Raw genomic sequence first — 27448 nt, forward strand, 5'->3', positions numbered from 1 at the left:
TGTGCGGGCCCGGGCCGGAGCCCCGCGGCGCAGAGGCCGGAGCGGAGCTGTCAGCATGGCCGGTGAGCGGCGGGGCTGGGCGGGGGGCGCGGGCGGCGACCCCGGGGGCTCCGAGCGCTCTCCGCCCTCCCTCGCTGGTGTGTTTGCACTGCGATGGGGCTGTTGGGATGAGCCGCGGTGAGAGCTTGGTAAATAATGCGGTTCCGTTTCGAATGGGTCCCTTGAAGTTGTGGAGTGGAAGCGTTTAGGCGCCAAATAAGCACGCGTGTCTCGTGTCTGGGCTGGAGACGAGCTGAAGGTTGGGAGGTGCACATCGGGATCCCGTTCACATCGGAACTCGGCTGTGGGAATGCAAATGAATGAGAAACAGTGATGGCACAAATGCAAAGTAGTGCAGATAAGGGATCGTGCTTTGAGTAATTACAACAAAAAGCACAATTAAGTTTCTAGAAGCTAAATTAAACCGAGTTTGTCATCCTTTCGGGAGGCGTCTCTCTGGTATCTTTCTTGGGGTTAAAAAAACACCCCTAAATTTAGAACTTGGCTGTACTAATTAGAATAGTATTTCGAGGCAAAGCTGCTTTTCAGAACCTGAACGTGTGTGTGTTCTGTTCCCACTTAGCAAGGTATGAACTTTCTCTCCTGATAAATATATAGGTGCGCTAACTGTCGGAGAGAAAACAGCTGGGCTTGTGCTTTAAATGTTATGATGTACGAAGTAGGAGAGAGCCGTTTCAGGGGTTTGTTTTTCTTCGTGTCTTTCTGTATTTTCAGTGTAATTAAGAACCAGATAAGAAATTTTTTTCAGCGGGGGAAGTTTATAACTTCCTGGTACTAGCTAGCTTTTGTCGTTTTGTGGGGTTTTTTTGTTTTGTTCTTTTGGTTTTTTTTCTTTTTTTCGTTGTTGTTGGTTTTTTTTTTTTTTCCTCTTTTAGCTGCTGTTTTGTAATGTAACACGATAGTAAAGAGGAAGTTCATGAGCGTTCTTTGGTCTGTTACAATTTGTGCAGTTTATGGAGCCCTAGGTAGATTACTGCTTTTCAAATCAAATCGCGTTATGTTTCCAGTTGCATTTGCTTAAACTGGGGTGTGCTGTAGCAAAGGTTTCACCATCTTTGCCTGAGGTGCTGCAGAAGGTTACAAGTGGATAGATTCTTGCTTTTTAGAATTATTGGGCCACCAGGGATTTGTACAGAGCAGTGACATCAGAGTTAAAGGGCCACACTTCTCAGTCTGTGTCTCATTGCAGTCACCTGGGGCCGGAGAGTTTCGGGTGATACTTTCACATCTTCCACAAAGACCCACAGCTGCTCTGCTTTCACACGCAGGTGTTGATGGAGAGTCTGTTCGCCGGGCACTCCTGGCCGTGCAAGAAAATGACAAATTGGGCAGTTCTTTCAGAGCCTGCTTGCTTGGAACAGAGCACCGAGACAGAACCCTTGATCGGGTTGTCACTTTGCTCGGTGGCGGCGTGTCACACTTCCTCCCTCATGGCACAGGCTTTAAACTTCAAATCATCACTTACCGTGTTTCTTGTCGTGGACAGGTCTGAATGAAATCTGTTCCGAGTTTCAGGGATTGTCCTTTTGTTCCTCTTTGTTTTGCTCAAAATGTGACAATAAAACACCCTTCAGCTCTTGAATGAGCATAGCTGGTTGAACTCTCAGAGCTGTCACTGCTTCTACCTCTTTTCCTTGCTGAACTCTTGAAGCTGTCATTGTTTTTGCCTCCTTGTCTTGTGTATATAACTGGGATGCTTGACCTCCTATATTCTCTTTAAAATTATTTAGTTTTGTGTTCAGGGCAGGAGGGGAAAAAAGCAATTCAATAACGAAAAAAATAACAGGCAGATTTTAATGTGTAGCACAGTGTTTCTATTGCTAGCATGTGTATGGGCAATTAGAATTAATTACAAAGACAAATTAAACTCTTATGAATTTAGATGAAAGTTTACCTAGATTTTTTTTTTTTCTTCCATTTCAAATGCTTTATGGAGTAGTTGTTGTGGGCAAGTGGGTAATAAATATGAGTAGCATTTTGTGCAATGCTCATTTCTCTTCCAGAATTAGTGAGAGTTTGGGTTTTGGCATATCTCACATTTGTTTGACAAGTAAAGTGAGGCCTGAGAAGGTCTGTATGTGAGAGCTAACAGACCTCTGTATGTGTGTGTGTGAGCAGATTGTGAAATGGTTAAGCTGTGCCACTTCACAAGCACATCGCTGATTTACAGAAATAGGGAACACTGGACACTTGGCTGCAGAGTGCTGGCAATACCTCTCATTCACACAAACACTTGTGTGTGTTTCCTCTCTACACAAAACATGATGACACTGGTAATCACAGCAGAGATGACAACGTGATTCTTGAATAGAGAGAGAGGCAGCCAAGACAGAAATGAAGTTTAATGTTTAATCTCTGGAGGCTGCCGCATCACTGAGCTTTACTTTCCCACAAACACACCTGCTGCTGAGCGGTGGGTTTACCTTCAAGGACATTTGTTTCGACCACAGCCCAATAAAAATCACTGAGCCCAGAGTTTTTTAAAAAGGGGCTCTTGAGAGGTGAGGAAATAGCCTTCTCAAGCGAGTATTAATAGAATGTGAAGGAAGTTGTTGGTTAAAGCAGCAGGAGTTAAGGTGCTCAGAGTGCTTATGCTCTTGTAGTTTTGAGCCGCGAGGCTCTGGCTAGTTTTGAGAAATGCATAATGTCTGTGGGTGTCCTGCATGTCTGGTTAGTAGCTATGTAGGCATGAGAATCTCCCAGTAAGAAGATTAGTAGGCACTTTGCTGTAATGTTGTCATTTTAACTTGTAAAGCAGATTGTTAATTTAGTATGTTGATACGTGTCTGTATTTGTGCTGATCAATGCAATAGCATAAATAAATTGAAGTGTGAAAGTTAAAATAGCTGTACACAGATGTGTGAGCATGGTTTTGTGAGACGCTCAGCCTCCTGCTCTCTCTGAAACCAGCTTTACATAATTTCTAGGCTTTTATTATTATCAATGCCTGCCTTCCCCTTCCCTTTTGCTGAACTTGCTTGCTTTCCAGAAAGAGAAAATATGCAAAGCTTGTCTAAAGGAGAGTTAGGTAAAGAGTTGGGAAGTATCTAGAAAAGGGACCATCCTGCTGAGTATCTGCACCTAGACTAGCAGCTAATGTGCATTTAATGTGACAGCTCATGGCCGGATGATCAGAAAGTTATTTAAAATCTACCTGATGGGAGGTGATCAGTTTAGAAACTGCATTTTGACTGACTCTTAGAAAGGTCTATGAAGAGTCCTGAACCACAGTTCTCAAAGGTTTTGACCCTAAACACAGTCTGAAGTGGAAGTGCCTTTGTGCTTTTGAAGGTTTTGCAGAGGCTCCAGCTGTTGAGGACCATCCCAGGACAAGAGCTGCTCTCACACAGTGGCAGATGCAGCTCCACCACTGCCTGTAGGTGTGTGACAGATAAATGTGCATTCAGGTCACACTGAGGTAATGTCTCAGATGTTCTTTCCATCCATCCCTTCTTTGCTGCTCTTGATTAGTTTATCTCTTAGGTTATAATATTTTCCTACTTTGGGTATGAACTGCTGCAGCACTGGAAATGTTCTGCTATCAACAAATCCCAGGCATAAAGTTCAAGCTTTGTGTTGGCAGGGGTGCCTAAACCATTGTAGGTGCAGCAAAATAGATGCCTTTATTATGGAGTTAGGATTGGAATCCACCTCTTTGCCAAAACGTGTGTGCTGTGGACTCACAGGCAGCATAGACCTTGGGCAAAAGGAAGTAGGGGTTCTTTTACCCTTTCAGCACTTCAATATATTTAATAACTGTTTTGCTTATTATGTTGAAGCCCAAGCACTTTTTTTTCAGTGCTGTGCCACAGGATATTGTCTGTCCTGTTTGTTTGTGATGTTCAGCCTTGCTTGAGGAGGATGCTATTATATGAAGATGACAGAGAGCTCAATAGACATTTCCATAAGCTACATTGTTCTGATGGTGTAGCACTGTGATGATTCAACTTCAACAATATTTACTTAGACTCTGTTGTTTATTTTTCACATGCCATCCCACTGTTGTCACTGTTTGATTGATTGTCCTGTTTGATGTTCTCAGTGAGATATATTAAATAGTTTGTTACTGTCTGGCAATAAAACATCACTTGAAAAGTACTTAGGCTCTTCCTAAGTTGAAGGCTTTCTAACCCCCCCATTTAAGAGTTCTGCCGTTTCTTATTCTCACCTATCACTCTGTGTTTCCTGAAAACCTTCCTTCTGTCAACTGCCCAATAGCTTTTCTGAGGTTTCATTGTCTGGGGAGATACTGCAACTAGAAACCAGCCCCATGGGAGATGGGCAGCCCAAAATGTAGAATTCAATACGAGTAATCAGGTATTTTTTGAGCTCACAGTGATAGTATTCCACCCAGTAGGATGCGATTTTTTTGCATAGTTTGAGTAGTTTCTGCTGCACTGTGATAGGAACTAAATCAATCAGGTCTGAGCAAACATCTTCACTTTCAGAGGATGCTTAAGAGAACACAGCAGTTGACAGAACCAGTGCTTGGAGAGAACAGCCATTGTTAAAACTGTATTATTCAAAAAAATGTTAACCATTCACTCAAAATAATATGATTTGGTTTTTGTTGTATAAAATCTTCTTTCATGAGACACATCTTCTATGATGGTTATAAGAAGCTGAGTTCTAGATGAGATGGAGGGAAGGGTGTATTATTTTGCTAATTACTTCCATGGTATTGGTACCATGGGTGTTTCTTCCAAATCTTTTCTCTTCCCTTGTACCCCACCTTCAACATGCGCATGTACTTAAAAATGAAGAGTGGATTTTCTGATAAGGTAGACCAAGTAGAAAGATGGTAATGTAAATCAAAAGTCTAGAAATTCTAGTTCTTGCATCTTCTGCTGCTTTTTAAGCTTTACTGTGTCCTAACATTGAAAATATTTTATTTTTAAGGTGGCCCTGAGCCCTACATTGAAATATTTGAGCAACCCAGACAAAGGGGCATGCGTTTCAGATACAAATGTGAGGGAAGATCAGCAGGCAGCATTCCAGGAGAACACAGTACTGAAAACAATAAGACCTTCCCTTCCATCCAGGTAAATACTGCTTTTATCTAGGAATTACCATTGCCCACATTACCATGATGCTCGTAGCTATGTGTTGGACTCTGCACAGTAAATACAATGCTTTTCATCTCATGTTATGGGATTCTTTCCTTCGCATGCAAATGGAGTTGCAGCAGAGTGGGAAAGGAGTTACTTGCTCCTGGTCACGAAAAGATTTGGTTTACAGAAAGAGGAGAAGGTGCAGAGGTGGTTTACAAAGTGCTGCTAGAGGGGATGTAGCAAAGACTCAAGGTCTGGGAGCCATTCATTAGCAGCTTTTTCTGTATGCACGTTTGCTCTGCTTTCTTAGTTAGGTGACGTGGGTTTGGACTGCAGCATGAAGTTTGGGAGAGCGCTGAAGGAATTTGCCTACAAAATGTGGAAAGGCTTTGAAACATTGCTGGGCGCAACATGAAAGAAGGCGCTTGGTACGAGCAAACAACGGATGGGCTCTGCAAAAGACACCGGAGTGAAGTGTGTGGAGTCAGAACTGAAAAATGAGCTGAGAAAGGGGAATTGTGTCCTCAGAGCATCTGCAGTGATGATGAGTTGGGTGGTTGCCCCATGGATGGGTTGGGATATCCAGAATGAAGGGATTCAGAGGAGCCCTGACAGCTGTGATCAAAGCAGGGACAAAGATAGAAACAGTAGAGCTGGAATGGAACCACTTGGCTTGGGCAGTAGCTTTCATAGGTTGGACAAATGAGACCCTAGACAGGTAAGGTAAGAGAAAAGGATTTCTGGTCCCCTATCTTTTTTCAAGATGCCATCTTCCTGACCAGGAACAGAGGTTGTGTATCTGTGTCTGCAGTGTGCAAGTATAAATGGAGTCTCTGGAATCACAGCAGGACACAAGCAGATAGAGAGGCTGTGAAATGTGACAAATATGCAATGTTTTATGCTGAGGCACAAAAACTCTTTGAGAGGGAGTGTTTAAGAAGGAGAGTGTTGGCAATCATATGTTGAGCAGCAGAGTGAGTCTCTATTGCATAAAGCAACTGTGGAAGCTGGTCCAGCCCTGGAGCCAGAATTACTAAGGGAAGACGCAAAGAAGGTTTCCCTTTGACTATCACAGTGCCAGATTTGGTTAGGGAATGCAGGAAATGGAGATGATGCCAGACTCATTTTTTCAGCACTCTGCCAATTGAACAAGGAACTGTGTGGGCTGTTGGCAAAAGCAGAGAGGCTTGCACAGACTCTCAGCCTGTGTCAGGGCACAAGCTGGATGGGCTGAATCAAGCCTCGATTCCTCTTCTCTTGGATTGTGCTGCACATGAAGACCAGGCAGAACCTAAAGGGGAGATAGAACATGGGTATGTGACTTTGCAAGCCAGGCCAAGTTTATCCTTTTGAAAGGTGACTATTGATGACAGAGCTGATTGTACTGATAACAGGTGATTTCTAGGTGAATTCCTGCCTCCCTGGAGCCCGTGGGAGGCTTTAGTGCTGATTAGGTTCCAGGGGAGTCCCCTCTAGAGATGGAAACATGAAGAGAGGGGCCAGGAAGAGATTAAATTTAATGGTGTGGTTATGAAGATGAACATTGAGAAGGAACTGGAGAACCAAAAGCAGCAAGATCAGGCTTTCAAGTTATTGGACCTGGGTGTGAAATGAGGGAGAAATGAACAAAGTGAAGGAGTAATGGAAGCATCATTTTAAGGGTAAAAAGTAACAGTGGCTTGTGTGAAGTGTGAATGGAGCCAAATTGGAGATTGATGCAAACAGCTGATGACAGGTAAAAAAGCACATTTCAGGCCAAAAGGTTTGAGGTGTTGACTAAAAGGATTGTGATGGATCCTTAGAGTCTCAGGAGGAGAAAGGGAAGGAGAGAAACTCTTAGTTATAGGGCAGGGGAAGTGGAGGAGGAAAGCTCACTTCTACACAAATGTGTGCCTGAGCCTGTATTTGCTTTCAAGTTTTTATGTGCCAAACAATTTAGGCCAAACTGTTTTTCCTCCCTTTTTTTTTTTCTTTAACACTCCCCCACTCGGTGACTTCACTGGTAGCCATCAGCTTGAGGTTGCTTTCATGCACCTGAGAAAGGAGCATTGAATTGGCTGATGAAAGCTCTGGTAGGAGCTTGAGACTTTGGTACTCCCCAGCTTGAATGTAAGATTGAATACTCCTCTGAGAATTAGTTGGGATAAAACCCAACAACTTCAGAGGGGATTGTGTCATGCTGTATCTGTTGAGGTCCTCTTTCACTACTTAGTGTTCCATGCACAGGTAATATCCTCCTCCCTAAAGCTTTATGGGATTATTTTTTCCTAAAATCTTTGCAGGTAGAATTGTTCTTCAAGCAATGTTTCTGTGGTCACCTGCGTAGCTCTGGTTTTTTTTCCACCAGAAGAGTGTTTCAGGATAAAATTGATTTTCTGTAACAGGTGGGGACTGATACCTAAAATGTTGAAAACATCTCTCATATTTTTGTAGATTCTGAACTATTTTGGAAAAGTCAAAATAAGAACTACATTGGTAACAAAGAATGAACCCTACAAACCACACCCTCATGATCTGGTTGGAAAAGACTGCAGAGATGGCTACTACGAAGCTGAGTTTGGGCCAGAACGGCGAGTCCTGTCGTGAGTAATGGTGTTGCTTGGGAGTTTGATTTATTATGCAAGTGATTTCCTAATCTTGTGTTTTAAAGCTCATATTAATGATTAAAAGAGCAATTAGAGTGCTGTCTTTGCTGTAGTTTACTAATCCATCTCCGGGAACTTCCCTTGGAAGTATTTCCTTCTTTTTCCAATACTACACTTGCACTTTTTCTTTCCTGTCACCCTTTTCTTTATCCATTCTCCCAAAGTCTGTCTTCTTTTCCTTTCTCCCACTTACTTTTTTTAGCCTTTTTCATTAATACATCTTACTCTTGAGCATGACTCTTTCCTACATGTAAAAATGAAAAGTAATAGGGTAAGAGCATTAGAATTCATACTTCATGGTGATGAGGGAAGTTCACATCTTCCATGGAAATTATATTTGGACTTTCTGGAGAAAGTTTGTAGTGGTTGAGTGCCATGTAATTTAGAAGATAGTGGTTGGTTGTGGCACATCTAGAAATGTGTTAGTAGCTGTCACTGTTGTTGCTTGTTGTTTGGATTGAGGTTTTTTTGAGTGAAAATACAGATTCTGCTCAGGCCTAGCTCTGGAAGAGCAAGTGTGCCAGGGAAGGATCTGCTTGTGGATGCAGTGAGGGAAACTCAGGATGCGCACAAGACGCTTCTCAGTGCTATTAAGAACATCTCAAATACAGTTGTATTTGTTGGTGTTTGCTCAAAGTTTATCAAGTCTCACATAATAAAACAAAAGCAGAATAAGCTGCAGAGAACATGGAGTGATTATTGCTGGAGAGGGGACTTTAGAACTGGCAAGATGTTTGTGGTTCACAGTTTGCAATGTAGGGAATATGGAAGTAGGCTATTGCTTTGGGGTAAGCATAACAGACCTGGGAAGAAAATCAAGTGAATATTTCAGTGTATAAATAGCTCTTACACACAGTTCTCAGGCCAATGGGATTCTGTTGGTGTTGGTGAAATTACTCCATGTTTACATGAGTTTAGTCAGTAGGACACTATTAAAGGAGAGAGCTGAAGATGCATCTGTTTTGAAGGTGGTGATGAAATAAACAGTGGAGATGCTTCTTCAGCATCCAGCCCAGGCTCAAGGGATCACGGATGTGATGCAGTGTGTTCTGGTGGCACAGGACACACTGACTTGCAAATGTCCTAAACTCTAACAGGACCTTGCACCTTCCTCTGGCCACCCATTCACCAGCTTCCCCTTTGCCTTCTCAGATCAAGCTTCCTCAGCCAAGGTCAAAGGAAGTCTGCTGTTCTGGTCCATCCCACTTCCTCCCCTCAGCTCTGTGTCTGCTGATCCAAAGCAGAAAAGCTCAATTGCTTAACACCTTTTCTGGCCCTGCATTCCCATCACTGTGTGCAGGAAGACCCTGGCAATTGTTTCTCCTCTTGGCATTTGGTTACACAAGGTTCAGTGTGGAGGCACGAAATGAGCCTGTCAGAGAGGCCATTACAGGACGCTGGGCCAAGAAACACTGGGATGCTCTGCAATTATTTATTTGCAGATTGTGATTTCATCTCCATTATGTTTGCATCAAATCCTGTCCTTTAGCATAATGCCATGCCTCTGTTTCACGTCAGGCACTAGTGCTTGTTTGCTTCATCCATGAATTCTTCTCAATATTTTTAGGATATGAGCCTCTCAGTTTCCTATGGAATAGTAAGTGGGCTACTTTCATTTTATTGATAATGTGAAACTGTGAGCTTTGTGTCTGACATTGGAGAGCCTGATGGGAGGAGGCTCAACACATTCCCTTTGAAATGTTTCCAGCATCAGTACACTCATTTTTTTTTTTTTTTTTTTTAACAAATCATTGGTAGCTTTAAGATGAAAGAACAGTATGATCCATAATTGGATCTGGATGTTTAAAGTCATTTTCCTTTTTGTGGCTGGTGACTCAGTCTTCACATTCTTCTCTTCAAGTCCATGTTGGAGAAAAGCCTCATCCAGTACTAGTGAGAAGGAGATGTCTCTGTCAATAGTGTTTCTGGCACTTCACTCTTGCTGAGCATCCCAAATTGAACAAAAATCCTTTTTTTCTTTTCTTTTTTTTTTTTTTTTCTTTTTTTCCTCCTCAGTAGAAGTAGAATTATTAATCGCAGATTTTGGGCTGCTCAGAGTAATTACGCTGCTTTCTGCTGTTCAAAGCTCCCCATGTTTTAAAGTTCCCAAGCATTTTGTTCTGCCTGTGGTATAATGATCTTTGTACTGCTGCCCAAACTTGATCAGAGCCCTCCCTGGCCGAGACATCAAGGCAAGAGTACGAAAGTCAGAGCTTGTGGGGCTGCCTGTGTACTCACATTTTTACTTCCTAGTTTCCCCTCTCTATGAGGATGATATCATAGTTTTTTTAGATGTTTTTAATTTTTTTCTCTCTCTTTCTTATCTCGCTTGCTTCCTGTCAGCACCCATCGACGTGAAACCCCAGAGCCCTGCTGGGGCTCTCAGCAGTTCCTCCTCTGACCCAGCCTCTGCTTAGGCATGGTAAAACACACACTTTCACTGTGACAGCACAGGCTTAGAAAACATTGATAATCTGAGAATTTCAGGCTCCTGTTTGTGAGAGGCTTTTTTTGGGGGTATAAGGAACTGCCCTAAAGAAATATTTCTTCCAGAAGCAGGTGGAAATAGGATTGCATCCTATTTCCATCAAGGTTTCCATACATCAAGGTACAGTCCCAATCTGAATGTCAGTAGCCACGACTTGAAGGCAAAGTGCTTTAGTGAATTATGAGATGCTGCTGTGTTTTATTTTCCCCTAGGTCACGCAATGTTCAGTTTGCAAAGGAAGCCTGCGCCTTCCTCTAGTGGTGGAGGTTCTGGAAGTGGAGCCTGATGGCAGAGGGTTTGGGAACCTCTGAACGCAGTATGTTGGGTGCAGACAAGGGAGTTTAGGGAAATTAAACTTAACATCATGATAGGATAGTCTTGTTCAGAAGTGTACGAGCACTCTTGGCAGAAGCAAGGAGTATCTTTAGGTGTAGTAAAATGCTCTTTTGCTAAAGCAAAGAAAGTTTGTGGAGTTTCAAAGGAAGGGAAATGGCTGGGACTTCTGGAGAAAGATGCCTGCTGTTACAACCCATCTTCAGAGCTTACTGTAACATCATGAAACACAGATTTTTTTTTTTTAACTTCCTGCTTTACATCCACTCAGCTTTGATGATGTCATGGTTTTTCCATGTGGGAAAGAGTCAGCCTACCTGGGACTCCCCCCGCCTCCTGCATCAGGGTGACCTGCACTTTTATGCAAATCAGAAGGAGCTGCAGCTTTTCAGAACTTTTCCATAACTGTATTATTTAAAAACCTGTTTTGACCTGTTTTAAGAAAAATCTTTTATAATAGTGTTTAAGATTTACATTCCCTGATAAAAGCAGGAGAGCAAATCCTTTAACTAATGTAAATTATCAGGTTTATTTATTACAAAAATGATTGTCACTATAAATCACCCAAGACTCAGTATCTAACATTTCGGTCACTGTAGGTTTACTTCAGAGTAATAATTTTTAATATAGAAATATATATTTTTAATAATGTAAATCTATTTGAGGGTTTTTTTTTCTTCTGTGTCTGCCCTTACTTTAGAAAAAACAGCATCTCTGCTCTTCAGGTCTTGTACACCCTTCTCAAAAGAAGCTTTTTTTTCTTTTTTTTACACTGGATGTAATCACACTAATTAGCATGAATATTTTAAATAAAAAGTTTACACTGAAGATGTCATTAGTTGCTGAAATCTTGCCATATATGCTTCAGTTTTCAGAACTTGGGCATTCAATGTGTGAAGAAGAAAGACCTGAAGGAATCAATTTCTTTACGAATCTCAAAGAAAATTAACCCTTTCAATGGTGAGTGGAAATCAGCTGGTTCTCTTGGCAGGGTGATGGGTTTTTGTTTGTCCTGTCCTGCCTTTGCTTTTCTGTTGGTGCTTTTTTTTTTTTTTTTTTTGTTTTGCTCTCAGAAAAAAAAAAATCTGTTTTTGAGAAACAGTCTTCCCCTTCTGTGTCCCTCCAAGTCTTTCTTTCTGGTCATCACATGATTAATCTATTTGGATAGTTGCCTTTTTTTTTTTTAATTGAGTTTTTGTAATTCCCAGCAGCAGTCTGAGTTGCTGCTTGGACAGAAGGAATGGGATAGCAGCAGAAACTTCTCCTGGAAACTTCTACAAGTGTCTTGGGAGTTGGATTTCCCCAGTCTTGGCAGTGATGAGAGTAAAAGACTGAATTAGCATAACTCTGCAGCCACTTAAGCCAATACAAATCTCACTTGCCACTTTCTCTTCTCCTGCTGTGTTTTTTGTAACCAGGTCAGGAGGCTGATAGCCCCCTGGGAACTGCCCCTCACTTGATTTCACAGCATGGGAGCTCAGAAATCCACAGCAGGATTGCAGTGTCAAGGCTGGGCTTGGAGCAGCCTGGTCTGGTGGGAGGTGTCCCTGCCCATGGCAGGGGTTGGAACAAGATGATCTTTCAAGTCCCTTCCACCCCAAACCATCCTGTGATGCTGTGGTTGGGCTCATCAAGGTCACAGGCAGGACCTGCTGCTGCAGAACCACACCTGTGAGGGGTTGCCCACAGGGTTTTGTTTGATGTGACTGATCTGTGGGCTGCTCTCAGAAGGAGTCATCCTGCTCTTCCCTCCATCCCTGCTCACACACTCCCACCACTTTCCTCTCACCACCACACATGGGCTGCGTTGCCCTGCAGCGAGTTACTCCAATGGAAAACCAACTCGAAAACAAAGAAAAAAAAAAAGTGGTTTCCCTTCAGATCAGCTTGCTAAACCAACTGCCTCACAGCAATTTAACTGCCAAGTTCCCTGCACAGAGGGAGTGGGGAACACACTGCAAAGTTTTGGGCCAACTGGAGTGGGACCAACACATGAAGAATGCAGGGCACAACTGGGGGAATTAGATGAAAAGCATCAATACCCCAAAATTATTAGGTAAGTAGTGTCAGTATAGTCATATATTTCTGTAAGTGTGGCAGGAGCTTGGAGGTCCTCCAGACACTTCAATGAGTTTTCTGATATCCACAGAATTCTTGCTATATTCAGGGAAGATCCTTTATGGAGAGCTGAGCTGGATTTCTCGCTGGCTTTAAAAATACATGTCCCTGAACTGGGACAAAAAGAAGGATGTTGAATTTATCACTGAATAAGAAATGTCTTAGGTATTTTTCTTCATTTTAGAGCAGCTGTTTGGAATCAGGTTGATGGCCCTGATGTTCCATCTGAACAATTACCCTAGTTATGATGATGTATGTACACAAGTGTTTTGACAAGAGTTTAATTCATCAGCACAAGTTAAACACTTTAAGGGTTTTAATTATGTTGCCTTGATTCTGCCAGATCTACTTTGATTTTAAACAATAAAAGGGGAACTTTTCTATAGAAGGAAGTAGATTTTTTACAGTTGTTGGCACTTAACTCCACATTCACTAATAAATTTTGGGTGATTGCGCTTGGTAGCGTCTGGGCAGATCCTGGGCTGCTTCCCACCAGTCCAGCAGTGGAGGAGGCCACATTCCTGCCCTGGCAATGACATGGTAATGCCCTGGGTGACACACAGGGCAGCAGCCTGCTCTGGGCAGGGGCTGTGCTGAGAAGGGGCCCTGGCAATCCCCAGCTGTGTCATTGCTCTTCAGCATGTGTTAACGTGTCAGCACAAAGCAAGAATGGCCTCTAGGACAGTCCCACGCTGAGCCGAGCCCAGAAAGGCCTGGGACCAAGGTCTAATAAAATAAGATTAGTGACGGGAATATTTTTATGTGTTTATTTAGTTGATCAGAACAGGGTTTTGTGAGCAGCAGTAACTGCAGCATTTGCTGCTTGATAAGGTTGAGGGTTTTATGTATGGATTTAGCTTGCTTTTTAAGGTCAGAGGAGTGTTGGTACCTTTTCCAGGGTTGTGAAGGCTGTGCTGAATCCATACTGCATTGTGCTTTACCTTTGTGTCTCCAGAAAGGCATCTGACTTCCCTGTTCAGAGACATTCCCGAGTTGTGCATCCTCTAAGCAGGTTGCAAGTTGGTGTTACTCGTTTCTTGTATGACATCATCAAAGAAACTTCATGGAAAATGAGCCTTCAGGCTGCTTGTCTGTTGGTTGGCTTTTCTTCTTCTTTCCCATTTTCTTCTGGAACAAACATTGCCTGTCCTGAGCCTCCTTTTGTGGAAGAGGGGTTCAGTATTGACCCTATGCAATTGATGCCTGCCTTGGAATCCCTGGGTGTTTGGAATTTGTTTGCAGATCGGAGTCATTCTGCAAGTGTATGTGTGTAAGACTGTTTCCCTGTGAATTCCCAGTGTTGGCTGGCACCATTTATCCCTTGTGAAGTTTAGCATAGGCTGTAGAGCATTCACTAGGATGGATGACTTGCAATCAGGCTGCTCCTCTTATGTTAGCCTTGTTTGAGAGAGAGGGAATTGCTGTTTCCGCCCCATGTTTGTGATCTGCTGTGTTCCCAAAGCACATCCCATATATTTTTGTCCTCTAACAATCTCAAGAATTCTCTAAATCCCTTTTGTCTCTCATCTCTGAGTACTCTAGGGAAGTGGGGCACAGTGTCAGCCTAACATGTAACTAGGACTCTTGGGCATGGTGATGATGATACAAATAGCACAGCATCGAAGGAGCAGAGTTACTCCTCCAGTGGAGCTGGTCCATGTCTGCTTTCTATGGTGTTTGTTTTCTTTTAGGATCTGTTGAGTTGTGCCATATCCTTGTCTTCCCATGCACTGTCTGATGTACAGCCAACTCAAATTAAAAGAAGAGCCAGTTTTCAGTTAAGAGCTTTTGTGAGTGGGTGTGACTTGACACAGAGACAACAATTGAGTTAATAACAACTTGAGTTAATTGTCAATGAGGAAAAGCCCTAAGTGTTTTCTTGAAATTAGGGAAAAACTGTACTCAGTGCAGTGTTACAGAGGACTGACCTTTTTCTAACCAAGTGTATGATGGCATGAAAACCTTGAGCTTGTCTTGGAGTGAGACCCCAGAGAATTGCCAAATTTGCCCAGTCCCAGGCAGTTTTTATCAGAGGGGATAACCTGACTTTTGCTGGAGCTTGCCACAGGCTTAAGCTCCCTGCTCCTTTGCAGTTGCTTGTGCTGACGACTGTGCAGTTCATTTTTGGGCTGTCCCCTGCACCCCACACCTCACCACGTCTGTGTGCCTCCGCAGTGTTTCCTTTGCTGTTTCCCCTTTCCGCCCGCCAGCCGCTGACCCCACGGCGGCTCCGTGTTCGTCACCGTCTGTGCCGTGACGCCCCCGCCGCACTCGCATCCTCCCCAAGCCGTCCCCTCCCCGCAGCTTCCTCCAGCACTGCTTCCATGAGAAACCCCCTCTCCTCTGACGTCCCCAGGATCCCCCCCTCTCCACCCACAGGGAGTTTTATGGAGCTGTGGATTGCACGAGCAGCTCTCAGCAAGAATTCTTGGGTTGGGAATGGGTTGAAGGTGTCCACTGTAATGATTTCCTCGTATATCACAAGGAACTTTAAGCTTCTTTTCTTGTATTAAAACAAACGTGCAAACCTCCCCCAGTTAAATTCTAAGGTGTAAAATCTTAGTTGTGAGAGTCATCAGCTTTTGAAGAGGCACAGAGTAAACCCACTCGAGGGAAGCTGCATGTCCTGATCATGGCATGACTTTAGCACTTAGCTTTGGAAAGCCCTTTGTTCTTCTGCTCTCATGCAAATGCTCCTTTCTGCTTATTCCAAAAGATGTATGCTAATATAAAGGACAGCCCCTTTCCAATTATTTAAAAAGGAAAATTACCAAGTAGCATGGCAAAAAATTGCTGACTTTATTTTTTTATGATAAAAACTGCTAAAGAAGTATATTAAGAATGTACAGAGGCTGATGGATATGCTCATTTAAACCTGTTCCAGCTCTGCCTTTTTCACATTGAACTTAAAACAGGAAAATAAGCCAGAGAAACATTGTCTAGGCAAAACAAGCGCTGAGTTTTGAAAGTTTTAATTTGTATTTCCAGTTCTTCCCTTGGCCAGGCCATTTGTCTTCCCTGCATTTCTTTCTTCTGTAAGCCAGGGAGCTGTATCCATAGAAGTTTGGGCATTTACTGACTGCAGAATGGCATCTGAGTTTTAGTTGTTTGCACTCATTAACTCCCTGAGTTTTTTGCTTTTTGAAAAATGGGTGTTGCTGATGCACGTTCTGTTTCAAGATCCATATAAAAGTTTCTCTTTTTTTCTGCAGAATTGATTGAAAATTACCTTTTTGTGGCTCTCAGTGGAATAAAAAAGGTGTGGGTGTATTGGGAGAAGAAACACAGTGCTGCCGCAGTCCTTCCCTCCCCTTGTTCCCAGGTTCACCAGGACCCTTCATCAGGGATTATAGTGATAGGGCAAAGAGTAATGGGTTCTAACAGAAAGAGGGGGAATTTAGGTTGGATATGCAAAGGAAATTTTTTAATGGTGGTGAGGCTCTGGCACAGAAAGGCTGTGGCTGCCTCATCCCTGAAAGTGTCCAAGGCCAGGTTGGGCAGGGCTTGGAGCAACCTGGGATAGTGGAAGGTGTTCCTGCCCATGGGAGGGAGTGAATCTAAGTGATCTTTAAGGTCTCTTCCAACCCCGACCATTCCATGAATCCTACCTCTGTGGAGGAGTTAGTAATAGGCTATACCAGCACAACTGTGGCTGCAGCAGGGGCAGAGGCTGGAGGGATAAGATGGATCTGAAATGGATCTCCTGGGCACTGAGAGGGACCTGTGACTTGCAGCCCATTTGCCTGCCTGGTTGAACCTGGTGTAAACCAGCACCAGCTCTGGAAGAAGTTCTACTTCCACTGATTCCCTTGCGCCAGGGCTGCCTGTCGTGGGAACCAGCTGGCTGAAAACAAGCATTTTCCTCTTCCCTTCTGGCAAGATAGTTCTGAGCCAGACCAGTTCCTTGATCTGATTCACCACATGAGAGCTAAGCCAGCCTGAGCAGTGCTGGAAAGGTTGGGCAGAACCACCTTTTGCAGCTCAACTTCTGGCATGGACTGAGTTAGACTGCCCGGTCGGTATCAGGGCCAAGGGGGGTATCTTTGTACTCCAGGAGCAAAACCCTGGAGGCAAACCACCTCTGTGTCATCCCTTAAATGAAACTGAGCTCCCAGCATATCCCTAAATTAAAAACCCTCATCTGCGTAAGAGAGAAACAACTCATGATGATTATTAATGATGTATGTTCCCCACACATGTGGGGAGTGATGTGTGATGATTATTAGTGAATTATGTGTGATCTCTGCAGTGTTCTAACGTGGGGAAGGTCATTCTCTTTGACATCTCATGTGGCTCATGTGCCCCTGCAGCCCCTCACTGACAGGGGGAGGTCACTGGATGTCCCTTTGCAGGGTGAGCTGTGCTCTCCACAGAGCCCCCTCTCTGACTGTGGCACACCACACTGTTTGCCCTGGAAGTTTCCATGCTGATTAAGTTGAGATGCCTCCAGCTCTGCCCACTCCAGAAGGTTAACATCATTATCTGGGTGATGGGATCTGCTGTTTGATAGGTGTCACATTATCAGTCAAAAACCCAAACCCTTGATCATTTCTCTTCAGTGTTTAGAATAGACTTTCACTTTCTCTGAAGCATCACCTTATGAGTGAACATCAGAGCCCTTAATTCCCCATTAATTTAATAATATAAATGACATTTTATTTGCCTTGCTGGATGTTGAAAGCTATTGAAATACTCAAAAAAACTATAAAACTATAATTAGAAATTAATAAACAGGAGGCCTGACATTTACCAGCATTATTAATTTCATGTCCAAATTTGGACTTGCCTGTTGGTGTGTTGAGCACAGAATAGTCTCCAGTTTTGTAGTACAGAAGCAAATCCAGCAGGTTCTCAATGGAATTTAGTGAAATTGCAGTGGGGCATCTCTGGATTTTAGAGACAAAATCTGGGAGACAGGGACAACACAGACCTAATGCCTGGGAGCTGCCTGGGTCAGCCAGCTCAGGTTGAAAGGGGTTCACAGTTCAGCTCACGTGGGGTGTTTTGCCCACACTGGGGCTGTATTGATCTCTTCCCACGTTAGCAGATAATGGATTAGGGAATTATTTCCAAGATGATTATTCAGTGAAGTTGGGGAACAAGCATTTTGTTCAGAAGAGTTGTAAACAGATCTATAATGAAATTGTTTACTGGTTGGTGTAGCGCCTTTCCAGATGAACAGCAAATCCTTCCCACATTTGACTGTAACTCCAGGTATTCCTTTTGCAACCCTGTTGCCAGAATCTTGCTGAGTGGGGTTGGTTTCCTTTTACCATGGTGCTGCTGGTATTTTTATGGATTTTTTTTGGACATCGTATTTGATAGTTACCTTAGAATTTTGGTTCTTCTAAAATACTACTTTAATTTCTGTGAGTTACTTCTGAAAGCTCCTTGTAAAGCTTACAAATACTCCTTCATGTATTCCTGTGTGCATAGGTAACTACAGTTAGAATTTCTGCCAGGTTAAGGCTATTTTTTGTAATTAGATTGGGCCATCACAGGAACATACCCAGGCTTCTGGTTGGGTTCCAGCTCTTTTGGCTGGATCCAGATGAAGACACTAAGGTGTGGTACCACACAGTGAGCAGCAGACAGAAGAGGAAGTTGAACCCTTGCCAAAACCGAGAGAACTTCTTCCCTTTTTTTTTTTTTTTTTTTTTTTTTTTTTTTTTTTTTTTTTTTTTGGTTTATGTGTTGTGTTGGAACCTTTTTTCACCACACCTGTGCCCCGAAGGTGCCACATTGGGCGATGTTTTTGCTTCACGTGTGCGATGCCCTAGGTTTCAGTCCTGCTTGTGCAGAGCATGCAGGGCTTGGAGTGGCTGTTCCTCCTCTACAGTACATAGGGTTCCCAAAATCTTCGACAGTGTTTCCTAACTTTAATAACTTCAGGTTTGTCAGGTTTAACCCCTGTCTGTTGTCCTTCTGCACAGAAGTTGGTGGAATAACACAGAATGACATGACCATCCTCCATCCAGCCATGCTCCAGGCATTACTCAGGGTGTTTGTCTGCCTCAGCTTTGTTTGCTTTAATATTCCCAAGGTATAAGCCAGCATCCATTCCCATTTAGTGGCTGCTCTCAAATTGACTTCAGAGGGAGCAGAATTAGATGTTTGTTGAAAATAACAAGATTTTATTTTGTTTGGATGATTGTCTTGTTTTGAAATCGGTGAAAGCTCCATGCTTCTTCATATGCACATGGAATCTGGTCTCTCTCTTTTTTTAAAGTGTGTCATCACAAGATGGAGTTGCAGCTGTCTTGTTCTCCTTTTTTTTTGCACTGTTATGTTCTTCTTGTCTGGTTAAAAACAGCCCAAGAGGAATCACTCTTGACTGAACACTTCCTCTTTCAAACTAGAGATTTTTGAAAATTCTATTAAATCCTTCATAAAAATATGCAAATCAGGAGCAGTGGGTTTTGCCGCAATAGAATGAGCTGTACACAGTGATTCTGTCTGTTCCCATTCTTGGCACACCACTCCTGTGTCAGGTGCTAAACAGATTTACTGGGAATTTGCGCAAGTTTGTAGCATAGGAAATTATGTCATAATTTGAACATTAGCATTGCTAATTTTCTCCATATCTAGAGTATTTTTGCTTTTGTAGAGTACTCTTAGGCTTTAGTCTGCTGTTACATGTTTCTGAGGAAGAGGCACAATTTCCTTGTGGAAAACACAGAGTGGGACTGAGGCTGCTTTAGTGTGAGAGAGGAACTTGGTTGCACAACCACAAAGTCCTCACTTTTGATTCAGGGTCAGAAGCCAGATCCAGATTTCGTGCTCAGCTTCTATCTACAAAACATTTTACTCAGGCAGAGGTATTGAATCTCTGTGCTTAGTTTAATTGTGAAGAGGTTTGAGGTTTGACCACCCCTTGGGTCTCTGGGAGGATCCACATGGTTGCCAATGGCTAACACAGCACAGGAAAATAAGCCCTAATGTCAGGGTGTCCTTGGAAGCTGGCCATGATGCCACTTCATGGATTAGACCTGCTCTCCTGATAGCCCTTCTGCAAGGTGCGCTTTGGAAAATGCATTTTCCATTCTGTGTTCTCTGAATCAGGCTGTATCCAGAGGCAGCTGGGCTGTGGAGTCAGCCAAATCCAAATCAGGCTGAGGAGCTGTCTGTTCCCAACCTGTTTCCTAAAGATCCTGTTTTATTTCAGTGTATTAAAGCATAAAAAGTATGAAGTGTATTAAAGCATAAAACTTTGTGTATCTGGTGACACATTCAGCACCAACCTGCAGAGTGCTCATGGGCAGAACTCCCCTGGGCCTCACCACTTCTGAAGCTCACACAGTTGTTGCTTAGTTTTGTACTCACTGCCATATTTGCCTTGAAATATTGCAGATCACAGGCCTGTAAAGGGGAAAGCTGACATGATTTCCCTTTGCAGTATAGTCCAGGAGAAATTGATATTCAGAGCATCAGAAGGACTCAAAATGCCAGTGGAAAGTATTCTGAGCTCATCATACTTACTGTTTCACACTATCAAAATGTAAAAGGAAGAAGTCACTCAAGTGGGCATTGTGGAATCCCACTTGTGGCAGGGTGGAGACCTGAGCCAGTGGTAAATGCTGAAGGTCAGAGCAGGAAATCTAATAAGTACAGCATGGTCCCCAGGCTTCTTATCACAGCCACGTTTAATCTTCTGTTTATGCAAGAGCCCTTTGAAAGGGAGGGGAGGAGAATGGAGAGCTGGTGATCTGGTGACTTGGCACACGTTGGCTTTGGGTAATTGTGAGGAGTGTGAAACATCTGAACTGCTGCTTGGAGGGGTTTGGAGAACAGAAACACTTGCAGTGATTTTAATTATCAGTACTTCTATTTAAGTGAAATTAAGACAGTTTCTCATTTTTGCTAGCATTGAATGTCAACATAATAGTTTAGTGTCACACCTTAAAGGAAAGTGTAAAATTCAGAGGGGGCTGCTCTTCCCAGAGCTGTCCATTAAGCTGGGAATGCATGAAATGTTCAGTAATGATACCCCAAGTCCTGTGTCTTATAATTGAAATAAGGAGTGAACAAAATTGAAACGCCGAGTTTGGGTTATGCGTTGCTGGGTTTTACACTGGGAGGAGGAATATGCAAGGAAATGGATCCTTTCCAGCAAGGCTTTCCTTCTTGTGTTACAAATCTGTATCCTAATGGCTCCACTAACCCCTGCTCTGAAAGGTACAGCTGTGACACTGGTGTTGATGGAGCAGGGAGGTGGTTTCTGTTGTTTCAGATTCATTCTTGCCCCAGGAATTGCCTTCTGACTCTTTTTCCATCTCAGTTCCTAGAGGAAAATAATACCATGTATGGAAAAGTAGGATACCATGTAGGAAAAGTCTCCCAGCGGTGCAAAAAATCTTTAACCAAAATATTTCTCTTGAGCAACAACACTAATTTTGTAAATTTTATCATGCACAAAGAAGAATAAAAAATTACTTTTATACTATAGATACATGAAACTGTTGTGGCAGGCAAGGTGAGGTATCCAGACACAAGAAATAGTGTGAGAACCTGGACAGATGAACCTTGTTGGGTGCAGGGAAAGCGTTAAAGGCTTCAGTACTGTTTGTTGTAAGGGATTAATTCATGCAGCCCCTGTCCAGCTACCAGGACATGTGTGCCTGGGCAACACCACCTCTTCTACTGGTGAGGATCCATCCCCAGTTTGGTAAAGAACTTGTGCTGGTTCTGTAACTGACCCTCAGTGTTGTCTGACCTTCAGTGCCTGAGGAGCAGCTGCACAACATCGACGAGTACGACCTCAACGTGGTACGGCTCTGCTTCCAAGCCTTCCTTCCTGACGAGCATGGCAACTACACGATAGCCCTTCCTCCTCTGATTTCCAACCCCATCTATGACAACAGTGAGTACCAGCTCAGCCAAATGTCTTTTTTTCTTCTTTTCCCTTTTGTTTTTCTCTTTAGCTTGGGATGAGAAATGCCAGCTTTCTGAGGTCTATGCCAGTTCTGGGTCACTTCTGTGGCTTGGGACTGCCAAGTGAATGACTGTCACATGGCAAGTCTCAGCGAGCATACATTCAAACACAATCCCAGGATGAGATGTTGGCCAACTAGAGTAAAGATTGTCCATGGCACTCATGGACTCACATACAAAGGTGTTTTTCCAGCCCTTGTTTACACACAGCAGTGATTGCAAGGAAAGGCTCGTGGCTGATGTGCCAAGTGATTAAAGTGATAGTAGTGAGATGGATGGTTGCCTCAAGGCTGATCTGTTCTCCAAGGGAGTTCTCTGGAGCCAGTCTGTGCCCTTGAGGAATCTTGCCTTTGCCTTGTGAGGGGCCTAGAATGGGACTTTCAAGAAAGATTTATCCCAGTGGAAAACTGTCTTAAGGCCTTTTGTGTCCTGGTTGGTGACTGTTTCATTGTATGGGTGGGTAATGGAGGAGTCCTTGGCCATGCTCCAAGAGGGTACAGAAGTACATGACACCCCTTCTTGGCACTGTTTTCCACATTCCACAAAACTGGACATCCATAGGGCCTTGGAGCTGAGGATTTTATCCCCCAGTGCGTACTGGACTCCTCTCTGGCGGCAGAGTAGCAAAAGAACTTTTAATCCTGGAAAACTTTCCTGCAGCATTTTTCATTTCTGCACCGTGGGTGTGTTCGTGCTAAATATTTGATGTCTTCATTTTAGTAGAAAGTTCTGAATAAAATGAGATCTGCATTTCCTGAAGTCGTTAGGATTGTGTTGATGTGGCACAACCCTTGTGAATATGTTGAGTATGAACTCAGATGGCTCTGATATATTTAGAGTCTCCTCTAGAATGATCTGGAAGCTGGAACTCCAAGTGTTGTGTTACTGAGAACCCTTGCACTGAAATAATCAGGGTTGAGATAGAAACTGATGTTCCAGATTTGCAGCTCTGCCTCAGATGCCATTTAGAAATGTGCCAAATCATGATTACTCACCAAGCTTCAAGAGGCTGGGGCTGAACGTGGTGGGGGAAGCAGGGGCGGGTACTGGGGGTGTCTGTGGGCAGCACTGGAGGCGCCCAAAACCCTCCCTGTAGCATAGCAGCCGTGTAAATAAACCTGTGCAGAGCTGCAACCACAAACTGTAAAAAAAACGGCCCTGCTAAGTTTTAGATCCGAATGGGTTTTAGAAGTGTGAGCCTGGTTAAAGTTGCTCTGTCCTATGGCTGTGCTGTACCTCAGGTGACTGCAGGCAGGAAAACCCTGTGCTCTGAGATCTGAGCCTTCACAGATCTCCTTAGATTGGGAGCATACTCCTGTTAAAGAAATACTCTGAAAACCAGCTTGGACACTTCAAATCCAGTATTTTCTTCACTTTCTCATCCTTTGTAGTCACCACTTGCTTTGGATAGTGAGACACAGAAGAATCATATCCACATTACACAGGCAAACCCATCAGCAGAGGCTGCAAATGTCTCAAATTGAGCACCTTCTGCTTCCAGATGCTTCTGAAGTTAACTGGTTTGGAACAGAAATTTCCCAAGTTGCATATTAAAAACTCTTAGGAAGAGTCAGATGAGGCAGCTTTGCATTTCTGAGAAATGGGGTTGGGTAGAACATGTTGTCCTGCCCTTGTTAAAAGCAATGTGATTTTCAGTGGGGAGCTTGCTTCTCTAGGGGTTTGTTACCAGGGATGTGGTATAGGGGAGTGAGGAACAGGAATTGGGCAGGAGTTGAGGTGTCAGGAGATGAGGAACATTTTCCTCTGAGGCAGGTGCTGGGTTCAGCACTCCTGCTGAGAGCACAGTGGTGCATCCACATCTGCTGGCATTTGTGTGTGTTGATTTCCCTTCTGAATTCCTTGTCTGAGGACAAAACAACAGATTCCAGTGAAGGAGACTGTCCCAAAAATCTGTTACCAGGACCTAAAGGGGAACTGCAAGAGAGTTGGAGAGGGATTTCTCACAAAAGGGCATGCAGTGACAGGACAGGGGTTGATGACTTCAAATGGACAGAGGGGAGGGTTAGATTGAATATTAGGAAGAAATTCTTTACTTTGAGGGTGGGGGGGGCTTGGCACAGGTTACCCAGAGAAGCTATGGCTGCCACTGGATCCCTGGAAGTGTCCAAGGCCAGGCTGGACAGGGCTTGGAGCAACCTGGGACAGTGGAAAGTGCCACAGCAGTGGTGGCACTGGATGATCTTTAAGGTCCCTTCCAAACCAAAACACTCTGTAATTCTCTGCTATTGAGTGCCATTCAAGCACACAGAAGTGAAACATTGGTAAAATTAGGCTTTTCCTCACAATTCTTAATTTACCCTTCCTGTGAAAAGTGCACCATGACACTATAAGTCACATGGCCCTGTGCTGTTTCTGGGTTTGTTTGGTTTCCCCTCCCTTGAACGTTTCTGATTCATTCAGCAAATTAAGTGGTGTGTGTCATGTAGTACATGAGGCTGTAGCTCCCACTTATAATAATGACAGTAATAACTGCAGATAGTAACTACATAATTGGGGACTGGTGAGAGGTTACCAGGAGCTCTGCTCTAGGTGTAGTCTGTGTTGTGCTGTATCTGCACTTGGCTAGGAATTGATTCAAATTGAGAGTCTAAAGCATATTTGTTAGGTTGTTTCTTTTGTTGTTGTTGTTTGTTTGTTTTGTTTGTTTGTTTGTTTTTGTTGTTGTTGTTGTTTCTATTTTGTTTTGTTTCTTTGGTTTTTTGTTGAGGTTGACACCATGAGCTTTGGTTTTTGTATTTCTGGAATGGGGAGCCTGTGGTGGTGGAGCCTCATGGAGGATCCATTTCATGGTGTCAAAGCAGCACCAGCTGGATCGTTCCAGACATTTTAAATGTGTTTGGAGTTGCTGCTCCAGAATGGAGCCAGACACCACCAGGCTCCATCCCACAGCAATGAGATTGTTTGGAATGCAATGTGCAGCCTCCAGTGGGGGCTATTTCATGGTGAGAGGCAGCTCTCCATCCACAGCTATCCTGAAGGCTGCTCAGCTACAGCCACAGTCTGGAGTTTGAAATTTGAGTGTTTTGGGGTGAAACCTGCTGTTCTCAGTGAAGGTGTGAAATTATGGTCCTAAATTATGTGCTCTTGGACACCTGCAGAGAGGAACAGAGGAGAGGCTGGATGGCCAAGTACCTCTGTGAATACAATTACATCCAGACACTCAGAGAGGGGAATCCTCCTGACTTGCTAGCCCACTTCTTTCCAGAGAAGTGTGACTGTACCAGGTAATCAGTCACTCACAGAACTGCTTTGAATTCTGCAGCTTGAAGGGCAGTGGGGCTGAACATAACCACATCAGTGGGGGAAGTATTTGAGGCTTCTCTATAGTAGTTAGGGAGTGGGTGGCACAGCAGTGCTGTTGTCTTGTGTTTGGAGATAAGCTGTAGGATCATGGAATATCAGACCCTGCTCCTGAGTTTCCTGTATGGAGTGACTTTGTGTGGATTTGTGTGGATTTCAGGGTGTCACACTCCTCCAGCTGTTGCCTTCCCTTCACATGCCTGAACTCCCAGCACCTCCTATCCAACAGTGACAAAGCCACAGTAATTCTATGTCATGACATTTTCCTATTTGCTTCCAGGAGCTCCCAACACCGCAGAATTGAGAATTTGTCGTGTGAACAAGAACTGTGGAAGTGTCAAAGGAGGGGATGAAATATTTCTGCTGTGTGACAAAGTTCAGAAAGGTAACCTGTGCTAGGTTTTTCCTCTCTCCCTTTTTCCCAAATGGACACATTTTCCTGCTGCGAGGCTGAAACCCTTCACCACACACCTCCAAGTGGTTTGGTTTTGTAGCAGGGTGGAACAGCTTTCATGTTCTTGGGATCTGAGCACCTCTTGTGCCTTGAAAGTTGAGCCATTTACTTCACTTCTGAATTCTGAGTCAGGCTCCTCAATTTGCTCCCCTTTTTTCTGCTGCAAGTTTTCAGCTGCCCAGCTTAACAAGCATCTTCTGTTCCTCATGGCCTAGATGACATAGAAGTCAGATTTGTCCTGGACAACTGGGAGGCCAAAGGTTCCTTCTCCCAAGCTGATGTTCACCGTCAAGTTGCAATTGTGTTCAGGACCCCGCCATTCCTCAGAGACATCACCGAGCCCGTCACGGTGAAGATGCAGCTGAGGAGGCCCTCTGACCAGGAAGTCAGTGAACCCATGGATTTCAGATACCTGCCAGATGAAAAGGGTATGGTTGCAATGAGATGACCTTCTGAACAGCCATGATCAATGCAGGGCTTGTGGTACTGGCTTAACTGATAAAAAATCTACAGCAGTGCTACAGCAAAGTAGAGGTTTGGATTTGAAAAGTTACAGCAGTCAGTTTACTCCCTCTTTCAGTGAAAATAGCAGAATTACTGTTGGGTAACACTGGCATGGTTTGTTAGTGCTGCCATGCCTGCAATATTTTCCTTTAAATAATTCCTACTAAAGCTTGGTGCCACTAGGAAGTTCCTTTAGACCTTAAAGAGAAATGCAACACTTCCCCTTTCCACTCCTTTCCCTGTAGATCCATATGGCAACAAAGCAAAAAGGCAAAGATCAACGTTGGCTTGGCAGAAGCTCATACAGGACTGTGGTAAGGAAAACATTTGCCTTTCTCTTCTTGTTTGAGTGAACTTACATTTAGATGGAGCTGTTTCCTCTAAATGCTGCACACTTGTGTTGTGTTCCATCACAGGATCAAACACGATGGAGAGGCCCAAAGTAGCCTCATTCCCTGTTGTCACTCCTGAAGGGAAGCTGATCAAGAAAGGTAGGTTTTTGCCTGCAATCTGACAGTGGCTTAAACAGATAGTGCCTTCCTCTTTGCTTGAAATTCTAATCTCTCAAAGGTTTCTTCCTGTAAGATAGTGATACTTCTAGGTAACTTAAACCTATCGGTTCTTTATGTCAGCCTCAGTGTGGGCCATAGAGGGGTGATGTAGGCAGCTCTCTGGGGTCCATCCTGGGTAGCAGTGAAGCAAGTAGACAGTGGAAATGCCCACACAATCTTGCTGTCCTTCCTCTGCTTTTTACCATTAATAATTAAAAAAAAAAACCCTAAAAGTGGCATTTTCTCCATAGAACCGAACATGTTTCCCTCCACGCTGATGATGCCGACAGGGTTAGGAGCCCTGTCCAGCCCAAGCCAGCTGTACCAGGGCTGCTCGCAGCTGGCGCACACGCCGGCGCTGGCCCCGGGCAAGCAGGACGGGCTGGCCCCGTGCTGGCTGCACAGCCCCGCGGCCCCGGCCGGGCTGCTCGGCTCGCACCAGCACAACAGCTTCAACACCGAGCCCCAGCCCAGCGCCCCGGGCAGCAGCAGCTCCCTGCCGGCCTTCCCGGACAGCGCCCTGGCCTGGCCCGACGAGAAGGACTCGGGATTCTTCCGGACCTACGGCAGCACGAACGGGCTGGGAGCCGTGGTGGTGTCGGCAGCCGAGCTGCAGAACCTCCCCGGTGGTGCCTCCGGTGCCGGCATGGTAGGCATGGACACGGACGAGCTGAGCTGCAGCAGCATCAGCCTGGAGAAGTTCAGCGCCGTGCTGGGAGCTGCCAGCCACCGGCAGCAGCTGCAGCTGCCCCAGGCTGGATCCAACACGGGCAGCGGAGCCGCCGCTTTTGCCTCGCAGCCCGGCCTGGTCGAGCCCACTTACAGCTTCATCGACCAGGAGGTGCTGAGCGAGCCCAGACTGTCCAGCGCCCACCAGGGCGGCCTGGCAGATGGCCAGTTCTATGACACCGACGGTGTCCACACCGATGAGTTCTACCAGTCCTTCCCCTTCGATAACATTTTACAGAGCTATAACCCGTGAGCCGGCGCTG

The 27448-nt window shown here is 44.3% G+C and overlaps 1 protein-coding gene across 1 annotated transcript; it reads left to right on the plus strand.

The window, feature by feature from the left end:
* On the plus strand, window positions 1-27448 carry REL (REL proto-oncogene, NF-kB subunit). The gene is made up of 10 exons (XM_062489425.1): window positions 1-62; window positions 4960-5102; window positions 7545-7693; window positions 11446-11537; window positions 21415-21555; window positions 25228-25332; window positions 25617-25829; window positions 26151-26219; window positions 26322-26396; window positions 26708-27448. The coding sequence occupies exons 1-10, from the start codon at window positions 56-58 to the stop codon at window positions 27436-27438; spliced, it is 1725 nt and encodes a 574-aa protein (XP_062345409.1). The 5' UTR covers window positions 1-55; the 3' UTR covers window positions 27439-27448.

This window comes from Cinclus cinclus, chromosome 3 (assembly GCF_963662255.1).
Source record: "Cinclus cinclus chromosome 3, bCinCin1.1, whole genome shotgun sequence".
In the NCBI taxonomy this organism is placed as follows: Eukaryota; Metazoa; Chordata; class Aves; order Passeriformes; family Cinclidae; genus Cinclus; species Cinclus cinclus.